The following is a 14,066-nucleotide window of genomic DNA, read 5'->3' as shown; positions in this document are numbered from 1 at the left end:
ACAAATGTCTACATACAATGACTAAGAAAATGCCATGAAGGCTACGTTGAACAGTTTGATGAGAATATTTCAGATTGTATATGAAACCAGCACATTGTACCCCTTGATTGCACTAATGTACACAGCTATGATTTAACAATAAAAAATTATTCAAAACCAAACAATCCTTGTGGAAAAAAGAAACAAAAAAAACCACCTAGAAAATTAAAAAATCAACAAAGAACCATGGTTAAAAAAAAAAAAGAGAGAGCCATGCAGAGCTGTGGGCTGTAAATAGGTGGCTTGGCTCTAGGCTGAGCTCATGGCATCAGGGGTTCCATTGAGGCTGCCCAGGCTGGAGCTGAGCACCTGACTGAGAGCAGCTGCTCGGCAGCCTTTTGCGTTTTGGGTTTTTTTTTTTTTTTTTTTTTGCAGTTTTTGGCCGGGGCTGGGTTTGAACCCGCCACCTCTGGCATATGGGGCCGCTGAAAGGGCTCCCAACCCAGGGAGAAGCGACTTGAGACCGGCTTTCCTATTTCTCCCGCAGCTGCCCCAGTTTTCTCTAGTAAGGGCAAAGGAGGTAAGAAAGAAACTGGCTTGGACTCAAATCACAGCAGCAACTGAGACTCGGGGAAGGGCCCTACCCCTTTAAGCTTCGGCAGCTTTTTGAACATGGGGGGCTTAGTCTGAAATTTCTTCTTACCCCAACGCGCCTTTGCACTGTTACCAGCAGGGGGCATCGGTGTACATGGGGGAGGCAGGTAAGACTGGAGCAGAGAGGGGGGTCGGCCCCTTCTCTAGCAATCACTACAGAGGCAAAGGGAAGCTCCTCCCTTCCCAGCTGCCCCTGAGACCTGCTTTCTCTCACAAAAAGGACCCCACCCCTTACCCCCGCAAGGCCGCCTTACTCTGCTCCAGGGGATGAACCTCACCTTTCCCCGTTAGCCAAGAGGGTGCAGTTCACCCCCTCCTGCCCACTCCCCGTAAACCCTTCCCCGAGTCTCAGTTGCTGCTGTGATTTGAGTCCAAGCCAGTTTCTTTCTTACCTCCTTTGCCCTTACTAGAGAAAACTGGGGCAGCTGCGGGAGAAATAGGAAAGCCGGTCTCAAGTCGCTTCTCCCTGGGTTGGGAGCCCTTTCAGCGACCCCAGGATGCGGAGAGGACTGTCTCGGCACGCGGACGGCAGCAGGGGGCGCTCGCAAGCCGGCGACGCGCGCCTTTTTGTGCTCTGCAAGCCCGACGGAGCGCGGCCAGGTGGGGAAGCGTTTGGGGAAGGGTTTCGGGACTGTCTCCTCACTCCCTTTCCTCCGCTAGGTTTCTTCATTGCTGGGGGCCAGGTGGGGTTGTGGCATATTATGACCCAGCGCCCCAACACACCCACTCACCCACCCCTCCTTGGGGCTCTTGGGTGGCAGAAGGATAGCCCCGCTCGCGCCCACGGTCCTAGACCCCAGCCCCAGGGTCTGCGGGAAAGTGGTCCCGCCTCGGTGCCGGCAGACGGGTTAGCTCCGCATCTCAGATCCTCGCAGGCACCTACCCTTTTACTTCTGCCAGAGCCTCGAAGATCCCAGACCCCTTCTGACCTCCTGGGGCGCGGCGGCCGAGAGTATTAGGGGTAGGGGCGCCAGGCAGAGGCCGGGGAGCGTAAGGTTGCCTCTTGCTAACCCTTCCGCGAGGTGCACCTTCCACCCACCTCCGGGCCGATCGCCTGCCCCGCCTCCCTCCCCTCCTCCTGCTCCCGCCTCCAGTCTCCTCCCTCCTCCCTCCTCCAGCCGCGCTCGCTCTTCTCCCCACTCCCCTGCCGCGGCGGGCTGCCGGCAGGCGCGGCTCTGAGCAAGAGCCTTCGAGCCGAGCGGGCGCCTCGGCCTCGGCTCCTCCTCCCCGCGTCCTGTCGGCTCGGTCCGCACCCCACAGTGCGCGCGGCAGCCGTGTGGCGGGAGGGCGCTACTTTCCCCCGGTCCTGGGCAGGACAGGGACGGCAGCGGGACAACTTGGAAAACTTCTCTGGGGCGAGCGGCTGGGGCGCTGGTAGAAGATGTAAGAGGGCAGTGGCCAGTCCTGGGTGTCCCCCGTCGTCCTAGGTCCTTTTGGGCCAGGCCATGGGGATCCGGCGCCTTCAGCGCCGCCAGGTGGGCGACCCCCTCATCTAGCCCAGCCAGGGCCGCACTCTTCGCCTGCAGTGTGCTCGCTGGACGAGGAGCGTTCCCTCTGTCCTCGTCCGGCTCAGCCATGGACCACCAGGAGCCCTACTCGGTGCAGGCCACAGCGGCCATCGCGGCGGCCATCACCTTCCTCATCCTCTTCACCATCTTTGGCAACGCGCTGGTCATCCTGGCTGTGTTGACCAGCCGCTCGCTGCGGGCCCCGCAAAACCTGTTTCTGGTATCGCTAGCCGCCGCTGACATCCTGGTGGCCACGCTCATCATCCCTTTCTCGCTGGCCAACGAGCTGCTGGGCTACTGGTACTTCCGGCGCACGTGGTGCGAGGTGTATCTGGCGCTGGATGTGCTCTTCTGTACCTCATCCATCGTGCACCTGTGTGCCATCAGTCTGGACCGCTACTGGGCAGTGAGCCGCGCGCTGGAGTACAACTCCAAACGCACCCCACGTCGCATCAAGTGCATCATCCTCACTGTGTGGCTTATCGCGGCCGTCATATCGCTGCCTCCCCTCATCTACAAGGGCGACCAGCGACCCCAGCCTCGTGGGCGCCCTCAGTGCAAGCTCAACCAAGAGGCCTGGTACATCCTATCCTCTAGCATTGGATCTTTCTTTGCTCCTTGCCTCATCATGATCCTTGTCTACCTGCGCATCTATCTGATTGCCAAACGCAGCCACCGCAGAGGTCCCAGGGCCAAGGCTGGCCCTGGGAAGGGTGAGTCCAAGCAGCCCCAACCAGTCCCTGGGGGGGCTTTGGCCTCAGCTAAGCGGCCAACCCCAGCCTCTGCTCTGGCTTCTGCTGGAGAGGCCAATGGATGCTCCAAGCCCCCTGGAGAGAAGGAGGAAGGAGAGACGCTTGAGGATGTTGGGAGCCGACCCTTGCCACCTGGCTGGGCTGCCCTTTCCAACTCAGGGCAGGGCCAGAAGGAGGGTGTTTGTGGGGCATCTCCAGAGGAAGAAGCTGAAGAAGAGGAGGAAGAGGAGGAAGAGTGTGAGCCTAAGGCAGTGCCAGTGTCTCCTGCCTCAGTCTGCAGCCCACCCCTGCAGCAGCCACAGGGCTCCCGGGTGCTGGCCACCCTACGCGGCCAGGTGCTCCTGAGCAGGGGTAGGGGTGCTGTGGGTGGGCAGTGGTGGCGTCGACGGGCACAGCTGAGCCGGGAGAAACGATTCACCTTTGTGCTGGCCGTGGTCATCGGTGTCTTTGTACTCTGCTGGTTCCCCTTCTTCTTCAGCTACAGCCTGGGCGCCATCTGCCCCAAGCACTGCAAGGTGCCCCATGGCCTCTTCCAATTCTTCTTCTGGATTGGCTACTGTAACAGCTCACTGAACCCTGTCATCTACACCATCTTCAACCAGGACTTTCGCCGTGCCTTCCGGAGGATTCTTTGTCGCCAGTGGACCCAGACGGCCTGGTGAGCCCACCTGCTGCTGCTTGTGTGGGCTTGGTGCCAGGAGGCATCAGGCCACCAGTACCCTGCTTTGTGCAGCCGTCTTCCTGAGGCTTTCTGATTCCTTCCCTGGGAGGGTTGGGACAGAGGTGCTGTTCACAGGGGTCCACATGAAGCCTCTCCCTGATGGCTTGGCTTTGGGGGACATCTTCTCTACCCCTTACCTGAGCACAGGCACATGGATGAGGCTCAAATGTTCCTGAATGTAGCTGACACCAGGCTAGAATAGAGTACCTCTCTCCCAAAACTCCAGACCCCTACAAGCCAGTGGGTGGGCTTCCTTTTCTTGAGGACCCTGTGTTCCTTGGCAGGTCACTTGTTTGTGGTATTTTTGTTTCTTTTCCATTTCCCCCCACCCACAAAGAGCAGGAAGCCAGCCTTCCACTTTTCCCAGGAGGGCCTGCTGCTGAGGAGGAGGAAGAAATGAAGACTGTTAACCCATGTTGGGCAGGTTGTCCCCATCGGGTGCTGTGTTGGGGAGTTCATGGGATGGTACTGTCTCCGGGCCCATCTTTCCCCCTTGTCCCCTGCTTTTGGATTTGGGGATCCTTTAAAAGCCAGAACCATGGATCTCTTTCCTCACCCATCACCCTCTGGAAGGCGGATGGGCACGTGGATGCCTCCGTAGGGTGGTCTGGAGGCCTGGCCTCTGCCTCAACAGGAGCTCCCTGATCACTGGCATTCACCCCCTGCAAAAACTGGGGTGACAATAGCTTGCCGCCTACTTGCTGCAGGGAGATGAAAGGCTTTGCAGAAAGCTTTGAGCTCTGTGGGGGAACGCACTAGAGGGCCAGAAATGTGATTATCTGGTGATATAAAAATCCCTTTTCTCTGTGTTTACCACCACCTGTCTTCCTGTAGACTTTTGTTCTGTGCCTGGGGTGTGTGAATTCCTACCCCAAACTGGAAGCGGGGAGTGGCAGACAGAATCACCGTTTCAAGTTAAAGGATTTGAGAACATATTCTTGTGCCTGCAAAGGTTGAGTTATTATGCTACATGACAACTTTTCGACATTTTGTCTGCAACACCAAGGTTTTCAGTGGCTTGCCCCCCCCACCACAAATGGGGATAAGCCTTTTGTTATTAAGCAGGCAAATCGTTTCCCCAAGGTAGCTCAAAATACCCACACCATAGGAACAGTCTAAGTCTTAGATTCTAAGATGAGAGCCTGTGATAGGTGGCAGAGTCTCAGGTGGGGTGTTGGCATGGAGGGGTTTCAGGGACCCCTGGGGGAGCCTCTAGCTGGAGTACCCACACAGGTCTTCGGACCCAAATGCATCCTTGTGAAGCCTAGCTAATCCCACCCCAAGTGGGTGCTTGCTGGCCACTGTGGATCCCACCACATTGCTCTCCCCATTGCTGATGGGGCTCCACTCTGAGGAGCCTCCCATTTCTGGTTCTTACTCCCACCCCACCTGGAACAATTGGGAGTATAGAAAGGTTGTTTGCCAGTCTTCTCCATGGGAGTGCCTGGATGCAGCCTTGGGCCAGTCGGCATCTTAGCTTAGGTGGATGGGCTGAGCCATGTGGTAACTATTGGCATGAGATAGACCTGCCAGATTTGAAAGGGTGCTGAGAGGTTTCTGGTGTGGAGAGAAAGGAAGGGCCAAAAAGAGTCCCTTCTTGTGAGTGTATGTGTCCAGCTTGGCCCTTGGTTCAGTTGCAAAGTAAGGCCAGAGCACCACCCTGGGGTGTGGCTCTGGGACTGGGCCCAGGGAAGAGACTGGCTTGTGACCATCTGCTGGATGATCTTATGTGCCCCATAGGAGCCCCAGATTGTTGCCTGAAATCTGTCTGCAAGTTGTGACTTGTAGGTGTTTTTAAAAAGTCTGAGCTATTTTATCAATAAAGGATATTTTGTAATAAGTAAGCTGTGTCCTTATTGCCTAAGGAGTGCCAAGAGTAGTCACTCCTCAGTCACTTGCACAGCCAACTCTGGGTGTTGGCCCACTGAGCTAGGACCTCTTCCCAGGGCTGATTTTCCTCTGCTTCCCGAGATGTGGCTGGGTGGTACCTCCACGTTCAACCCACCTACCTGCCTTTGTCCACTTAACTGCCTTACTCATCACTGCAAGCCAGTGGAGTGTAGGTGGCCAGAGGAGCCTGAGATCGGTTGCCTGGGAATGAACAGAAGGCAGGAGGGCTTCCCAGAGAAGGTGGCTTTGGGCTGGGTCTTGGGAGAAGGGCAGGAGTACACCAAGAGTCAAGATAGGAAGGTGTTTGGGGCAGGGGAAGGGCACACGCAAAGGATGCTGTGTTGAGTAGATTTGTGACAGAGTTGGAGATACAGCCCCAAGCTAGCCCTGCTGGGGCTCCAGTGCAGCAGCCTTCCTGTCCCACCTAGCTGCCCTGGAGAGGGCAGCCTCTGGGGCCTGAACTAGGTTGGCCTGGTCCCACGGGTGGAGGATGGAAAGCAAGCAAGCAGCAGGAGGCTTGGGCATGGTGTGTGCCAGTCACAGACCCCTGGAAGGGGTGGGTAGATGAAAGAACTGTGAAGTCCCAGGGTCCTTGGGGTGGGGCTACCCTGCTTCTCCCACACTAGACCTGAATCTATACTTTTACCACCTCCATACTTTGGCGGCGTGGTGATTCTGCTAGGGACAACCAGTGGAGGCCCCAATATATCCAACTATCACTGGTGGACACAGGGACATGGGCTTTGGTCCTGCTCCTATGTCCCCCACCTCCTTCCCAGGAGACCCCTTGCTGAAGCCCAGAGGCCTGGCATAGGTAGATGAGGGTGGGTCCTTGATTCCCTTTTACTGAGCTGCCGGCCCTTCTAGCACTTTGTCTAATTACATCACTTAATCCTTATGCCTACCCTGTAAGATAAGGATTAGCCAATTTTGTCAGGGAAACCAGGCCTAGAAAGCTGTAATGACTTGCCCCAGGTCATCCAGGCCTGAGCTCTTTCCACTCCTTCCATAGCTTGAGGGTTTGCAAAGGGCAAGCCTTTGGGCTTAGGAGCCCTGCTCCTTCTCTGGATATAGTGGCAGAAAATTATCCTTGCTGGAGTGGGACTGTTTGCAAGCCCATTCTGAATGCATTATTTTATTTAATCCTCACAACCTGGCTGGGAGTGAAAACAGACTCAGGGTCAGCCAGTAGATCCCAGAATCATAAAAATATGAAATCCAGATGCAGAAGAACTGTGGTTTTATCTCTTGGGCCTGTTCTAATTTAGTGTCTCTGGGTGTCCGGAGATTCTGAAAATGTATCTGGCTAGATTCAGTATGCAGCAGTGCTGTGATCAATTGTTCATGTCTGTCACTGCCACAGAATGTGTAAGTGATGGTATGTATGTCCCAGGTTTTCCATTCCTGACAGCTCAGTCCAATCCCTGAATTTTATTAAGGAAGAGACTGAGGCCCAGAAGAGAAGATGACTTACCTCAGGTGACCTCACACAGACACAGTGGTGGCAGAGCTGGATTAAGAACCCTGATTGCCCATCATACCATACCTTCATACTGAAGGAATTGCCTCCAGATTTGAGGACTAACAGGCCCATATTCAGGAAACACCTGCTGACAGCCCACTGTGTTTCAAGTTCTGTGTGTGGCTCAATCCCACTTTGCCATCTTATTCAGTTCTCAGATGAGGAAACTGAGGGGCAAAGTCCCAGGGAGTTTCCCAGGGTTACCCAGCAGGGCAGGTGGTGCAGATAGGGCTGGATCGGGACTTCCAGCTCCTGGTCCAGCCTTCTCCTCTTCCCACACCCCATTCCTGTAGTTCTCTTGGAGCAGGACCTGCTTTCAGTTCCACCTGAAGCCCTCTGAGGTTACTGGGTTGATGAGTGATGGTCATAATGGCAGAGTGGGGTGGGCACAGCCCCCCTCTTCTTCCAGGAGGAATCCTGGCAAATCACCTGGGGACAAGGAGGCAGGGAGGCAAGCAAGTCACCAGGTGGATGTGAGCTGTCTTGGCCAGGTACGCTGACCTTCTGGAGATGACATACATGCCTGAAGGGAAGCCCCGATGCAGAAGACAGTTAAAAAAAAGCTGGACAGAGGAGACTTCTCCAGCTGCACCTGCTCTGTGAGAATCTAAGTCCTTAGCAGGGGATACCCTTGAGAAACAGCCTGTGCCCTGGGACAGCCACTAAGAACTCCTCTTTGGAGCACTGTGATGGGAGGGACTTCTGACCCCTGCTCAGAAGGGACCTGTGGCAGGAGGGCACCTGGTGGCCTGTCACTGGACTCAAGGTGGAGAGAGGCTCATGAGACCTTCACCCCCTGCCCATCCTCTGCATGATCCCTACCTACCCTTCCTGTGTGTGTGAGGGGTGCTGGCAGGGGTGGGGTGAGACCTTGCCCACCAACTACCTGGCAGTGCAGCTGCTGCTGGCTGGGGAGGAGGTGTCTGCTCAGCTGGAATTGGTTCTGGGCAGCTTTTCACTTTTCTGGTACAGGCCAGGCCTCCTGCTCACAGGGTGACAGGGCAGGGAAAGGTGGGGAGTTCATAGTTCATGTCCTGCCCTGTCACCATCTATCAGGCTGCCCTGTCCCTCTCTGGGCCTTGGTGTCCTTGCCTGGCCACAGGGGATTGCCTTTGTGGTCCCCAGGGTTCCCAGCCTGAAGGTCTGTCTCTGCCCTCCTCCCCTGCCCCAGTTCCCTGGAGGGCCCAGACATGAAGTTTCCTGCAGTTGATCAGTTGTTCTTAGCTTCAGACTCCTAGGCAGGATCTGGCTGTGTTTTCCTCACTTTTGTGCCTCAGTGCAGAGTTGTGCACGAGGGCTGGAGTAACAGATCAGTTTGAGTCCCCCTGAAATGTGCTATAAAAGCTCTGAGCTATTAGGGCCTAGTGCCTGACGTGTATCCTCAGCCCAGCAGATCCCCTGCCCCATGGGAGCTTGGGGGCCTCACCTGCAGAGACCCCAGCAGCTTTGGGGTAGTGCTGCCTGCTCACTGGCACCTCCTTAAAACAGGAGGCCAGGCAGGGGTTATGAAGCTCCCACCCTCCCAGGCTCTGCTCACTGTCAGCAGGGGAAGCGGGAGCGCTGGGCTAAAATTAGATTCTGGGATTCTTTGGGCTCCCGCATCCGTCCTCTCTTCCGTCCGGTGGCAGCGTGGGGAAGGCTGTTGTCAGAAGGCCTGAGATGGAAGGGGCCTGGACCGTGGCTCACATCCTCCCGCCGGCTTGGCTGCTTCGATCTTCTCACACCCTAGACTGGGCCTTGGCCAAAGGCTCTGGCTCTTGGCTTGGCCTTGTGGTCATCTATTGATTAGCAGCAATGACACAGACAAAAGATGGAGGGCCCCCTTACAATCCATCCAGTTCCCCTGGGATTCCAGCCCTCCTACTCCTCTCCCCTCTTCTCTTTCTTCCCTTCCCACTTCTGGGTCCTCAGTGATCCTCTTTCTCTGAGCCTCCCCATACCTCCTGCAACCTTCTAATTCCTGCCCCACCAGGGGATTGGTCTTGGCTCTCCACGGAGCCTATAGACTCTGTGGATGGGTGGTGGCTGTGAGGGGACCAGAACACACTGAAGACCAATAAAAGCCTCCCTCCCTGGAAAGTCGGGGCTATTTCTGTCCCTGCTACAGCCCTCTGGGCCTGGCTCTCCCTCTCTGCAGGGCAGGCGGGGGAGGTGCTGAGGGTCCTGCCCTTTTATTTCCCCAGGGAGGAGCAGGCCCCTTCTGGAGCTGAGAGGCGGCCCCTCCAACCTCAGAGCAGCTGGGGCTCAGATGGAATCTCCCCAACTCTCATGGGGACCTAAGGCCTCCTCAAGAAGGAAAAGGGCTTGGCTGTGGCAGTAGGGGACCCAGGTGTCTCTGTGTCCCTTTCTCAGTCCAGCCACAGCTGTGTGTGGGGGAGCGTGAGAGGCTGCCCCAGCCTGCTGCTTGGATTCCCTGGACACTTGGCGGGGAGGGGGAGGCAAGGGTTAAACCCAACCTTCCCTCTCTCAGTGTAGGAGGGGTTGGGTGGGAGTGGCTGAGGGCAGCGGGCTCCACTGGGTCCCAGTTTGCCAGGTGCCACTTTGGCACAGTTGTTCCAGTTGCAGATCTGGGCAGACTGAGGCCCCTCTGCTGCCTGTTAGCCCGGCAGCTGGAGTTATGGTGGGCATCCAACTGGTAGCTTATCGAAGGGCTCCTCAGATGTTTTAGAAGCACTGCCCAGAGTCCAGAAACTCAGGTAGTGATCTTAGCAGGGCCACCAAATTTGCTGAGTGACTTTGGGTAAATCCCTTCACCCCTTTGGGCTTCAAATTCCTCATTGTCTGATGAAGGAGTCTGACGCAGGAGTCTGACTAGAACTTTGTTCAAATGACGTCTTGCATGCTGCCGGGGAGTTCATGGGCAGAGAGGAGGGAAATCATGGCCTCCTGCCTCTACCTCACTCCTGCCTTTTTCTGTTTATCAGTTGTTCAGGAAGCAGCTTCCGCTCCTGCCTGCACCTACATGGGTCCCCATACCCCACGTCACCCAGACTCAAGTAATATCCCCCAGTCACTTCCTGTCTTGCCTGTGAAACTGGTATCCTAGGGAAATCTAGGTGGCTAGGCTTCAGAAGGGCCATCTTGGAAGATACCCCCTGGGGGTGGGTGGGAAGTGATGGGAGAGGGGAGTGGCCACCTGCTTGACAGTGTGTCTAAAATAAGGCTGGGGAAGGGGGAACTTGAGTTGGGAGGGCAACAGAGAAGGGAGTAAAATCCTCTAGGAGGGGCGAGCAGGGGAGAGGCTCCTGGGAAACCCATGGGATCATGCTTCAGATGACAGACCCCCTTTCACCCAGCCTGGGTGCATCAAGGCTACGCACATGCCATAGTCCTCCCCTAGCAGACAGCTGAGAGGGTGGGGGCTCTGCTGCCTTAGTCATGCCTGTGCTCCTTACTCTAACCACACAGCCCAGCACAGAGCAGGTGCCTCGTAAATATTCATTGGACAAATGAGTTTTCCCAACAAACTGGGGAAGTCTTTGTCATTTAAGGCTGGGGACCTGGGCTCTGGGAATGTGTATCTGATTTGGGATTTTCATTTTCTGTTTTGTTTTGTTTACTCCATGGTTTCCTAGAGAAATCCTGTTGGAAGATTCCATCCTGGTCTTGGCTGAGCAAAAGGAAAAGCACAGAACTGGGGTAGCACCAGGTCATCCAGAGAGGTGGTGGCAGGGATCAGTCCTGGAGTGTGAAAGCTTAGAGAGGACAGGACAGAGAAGGAGCATGGTTGGGGCCATCCTGGGAGCAGCAGCACAAAGAGTTCTGGCTTTGAAGTCAATCCTGCCTCTACTGCTTATACCACCTGTGTGGCCTCAGACAGACTACTGAACCTCTCTGAGCCTCAATTTGCTCACATTTAAAATGGGATAATATCGCCTACTTTAAGATTGGAGGGGTGTGTTGAGAGGTAGAGATGAAATGTAAGATGTCGTTACGGAGTGGGAAGTTGTAGAGTTGGCACCTATGAATGGCAGAGACATTATGATTAATCCTCTGGAACCCCAGGTCCTCTCCAAGTTGAGCTGGCAGAACCCCTTGTGTGAAGTGTCCCCTGACTCACTGCTCAGCAGGCTGATGGAAGGAGGGTGGGCTCTGTGTCTGCATCCTGCTTATGGGGTCTGCTCTTTTACCTTCCCTCCCTCATGTTCCTGTGGGCCCTATAGCTTCTCCCATAGAGAGCTTCAGTGGGTTCTCTCCAGTGTGTAGCCAGCAGGGGAAATTTTCTCAGGCAAATGTGTCAAATATGCCACATATGTTCCTCTATTCTTCCTGCCTTGACCATGGCAGACATCATTAATAGACCCCAGAGCTTTTTCTATAAGCAGAGGCAAAGCTGCAGGAAGGCCCCAACAGACATTTGCAAATGATTGCTGGTGTAAAAGATGAAATCTATTCTCCACAGGCAGAATCTTGGCCTTGTCTTCAATAGGCATAGGCACAGGGGAAAGGGCAGCCCATCCCCCTGTGAGGGCCAGTGCAGAGGGCCATCTCTAGAGACCTCTAGGATTCCTGCACTATTGCTGCAGTAGTGGGCACCCAGGGGTCAGTGCCCAGGAGGACTCCAGTGAACCTGAGAAAACTGCATCTGGAACCACAGCTGCTGAGCAGAGGGAAGGTTCTGAAAGCAGACAACCTGGAGCAAGGCCACATGGCATGGGGGGTGTTGGTAAGGGCTGGGGCCTCTTTAAAAAATTTTTTAGAATATTGTGGGTGTACAAATGTTTTGGTTACATAAATTGCTTTTGCTCTGCGTGAGTAAAGTTGTAATGTGCCCATCACCCAGATAGTGTGCATTGTACTTATTAGGTGTGAATTTACCCTTCTCCCATCTACTTGGTTTCCATTGGGTTTTACCTCCATGTATGCCCATGAGTGTTGAACAATTAGTTCCAATTTAATAGTGAGTACATATGATGTTTGTTTTTCCTTATTGCGATAGTTCACTTGGAAGAATGGTCTCCAGGTCCATCCAGGTTGTTACAAAAGGTAAAAGTTCAGAGGGCAGAGGCTTCTTGAGGACACCGGTGGGAAGGGTAGAAAAGGGATGCAGGTAATTTGAAGGCTCTATTCTCCCAAGAGTGTGGAAAGCAAGGCAAGGATGGTTTGAGAGTCATTCTTCCCCCACAGTTGAACAGCCTTTTGTGCAGCTTGTGTGTCTGATGGCCTGGTTCCAGGGTGGATATCATTGCTCTCTGTGATCCATGAGTGGAACTTAGGTCCTGATTCCCTCCACCTACACAGTGCTCCATAGCAATGGGGCCAGTCCTGCAGTTCCCATGGTGACAACATGGGGAGTCTCCATCCATGTGCATCAAGATATTTATCTGCCTATTTGCTATGTATCTGGGACCAGGTCTGACAATGCCAGGCAAGTAATGCAAATGGAAGAGCTGGCCTAGCTAAGCAGTTGTGCCAACACCTGTCTCTCAGGGTGCTAAAATATCCCTGGAAACATGGTGAGGTAGAGAAAACCATATTTACAAGAATTCCTCCTGAGGAGGGAGGAATAGTTGAAGCCTCCAGAGACAGGCTTGGACAATACCAGATGCTGGCTTTTTGCTGAGATGCCTATAAGGAGGGTGAGAAGGCTGTGAGTTCCCTGGCAACACAGCATGGCTAAGCAGGGTATGCAAGTTTGGGGCTAGAAAGGAATTGCTGGGCACTTGGAGGTGGGCAGGTACCCTCTGCCCCCTGCACCCATCTTGGCTGCTGTCATAAGATGGATAGCTAGCCTAAGATAAGCAAGTGAAGGGGCCCATGGTGGACCTTCCTGGACACCTGGGGCCCTTCCTGCCCTGTGTCTCCAGCATGCTGATCTGTGTGCTAGGCTCAAAGGACTATGGAGAACCAGTACCACTTTGCTCCCTGCAAGTGAGGTGGGGTCCAGAAGAAGTGGTACTGGCTCTCCATAGTCCTTTGAGCCTAGCACACAGATCAGGAAAGGCCACCAGCCCCAAGGTTTTAGAGCACTGAGGGATGGTGAGAGTGGCCCTTTGGGAAGACCAGGCTCAGTGGGCCTTGGCCAGGCAGGAAAGGGATCTGCTGGAGGGTGTCAGGCAGGAGAGGTCTGCAGGCTTGGGTTCAGTCTCGCTCACATTTTGAGGTGCCCTCTAGCCCCAGGGCATCCTCCCAGGGGCAGGGGACAGGGCCGGGGAGGCCCAGGTTGGCTCCAGAGGCAGCTGACTAAAAATAAGTTGGGCTGTCAGAGGCTCCCGTCTCCAGGAAGTGGGGAAGAGTGATGAGTATCAGGAGGCCCCCTCAAATGCGGAGGAGGAGGAGAAGGAAGAGGCGGAGGAGGGGCCCTGAAGTTAGGAGGAAGTAGAGAGGAGGAGACTGTGGACGCAGCTATGGTGCCAATAAACTTGTTTATTTTCTTCTCTGTGGCCTGAAGTCTCTCAGGCTGCTGCTCCCTGTGTGTGGTGAGGGGCACTCACCTCCATTGGCCTGTGGGTACCCCCGAAGCCCTCCCTATGTGCCAGCATCTCTGTCTCCTGGGAATTCCCTAGGAACCCCCACAGCCCCCCAAGTAGAGAGTAAGACATAGGAACCCTGTGGGTAAGGGCAAAGGGACTAGGTTTCAAAGACCCTGTTTGGGGGACAGAATAACTTGGTGTGTCATATTTCATTTCTAGCCTTTCCATTCTGCAGATGAGGAAACTGGGCCCAGGAAGGTTAGGGACTTGTCCCAGATGACAGGTCTCCACATACCCTGGCATGATGCCTCTCTTGACTTGCCTCTGGCCTGGGCAAGGTGTCAGAAGAGGTGGACTGCTCCACTCAGACCAGGCCCCCTCACCTTCCCTCGGTACTCCAGCTCCCTAGGCCTGGCCGGGCCAGTACACCCAACTTCCCTCCACCTTCTCTCTATTGTGATGAACCCTGACCACCCCAGAGGTCATAGTCCACCATCTTCCCTGGAGCCTCAGTGCAAGGCTGTCGCCCCTCTGATCACAGTCAGTTTGGGTGGTGTGAGAGTGCAGTGAACTCCATGGAGGTGCCAGCCCTGTACCAGCCATGGCTGCAGGAACAGGCTGCATCTG

The 14,066-nt window shown here is 55.0% G+C and overlaps 1 protein-coding gene across 1 annotated transcript; it reads left to right on the top strand.

The window, feature by feature from the left end:
* Positions 1-1,764: 1,764 nt before the first annotated feature.
* Positions 1,765-12,255, top strand: ADRA2B (adrenoceptor alpha 2B). Its single transcript, XM_053589748.1, has 2 exons — positions 1,765-3,551; positions 10,602-12,255. Coding segments are annotated over exons 1-2 (1,344 nt in total). The 5' UTR covers positions 1,765-2,208; the 3' UTR covers positions 10,603-12,255.
* The last annotated feature ends 1,811 nt before the right edge of the window (positions 12,256-14,066 follow it).

Source organism: Nycticebus coucang, chromosome 4 (assembly GCF_027406575.1).
Source record: "Nycticebus coucang isolate mNycCou1 chromosome 4, mNycCou1.pri, whole genome shotgun sequence".
Taxonomy (NCBI): domain Eukaryota; kingdom Metazoa; phylum Chordata; class Mammalia; order Primates; family Lorisidae; genus Nycticebus; species Nycticebus coucang.
The sequence above is the reverse complement of the archived record's forward strand: the minus strand, read 5'-3'. Positions and strand labels throughout refer to the sequence as shown.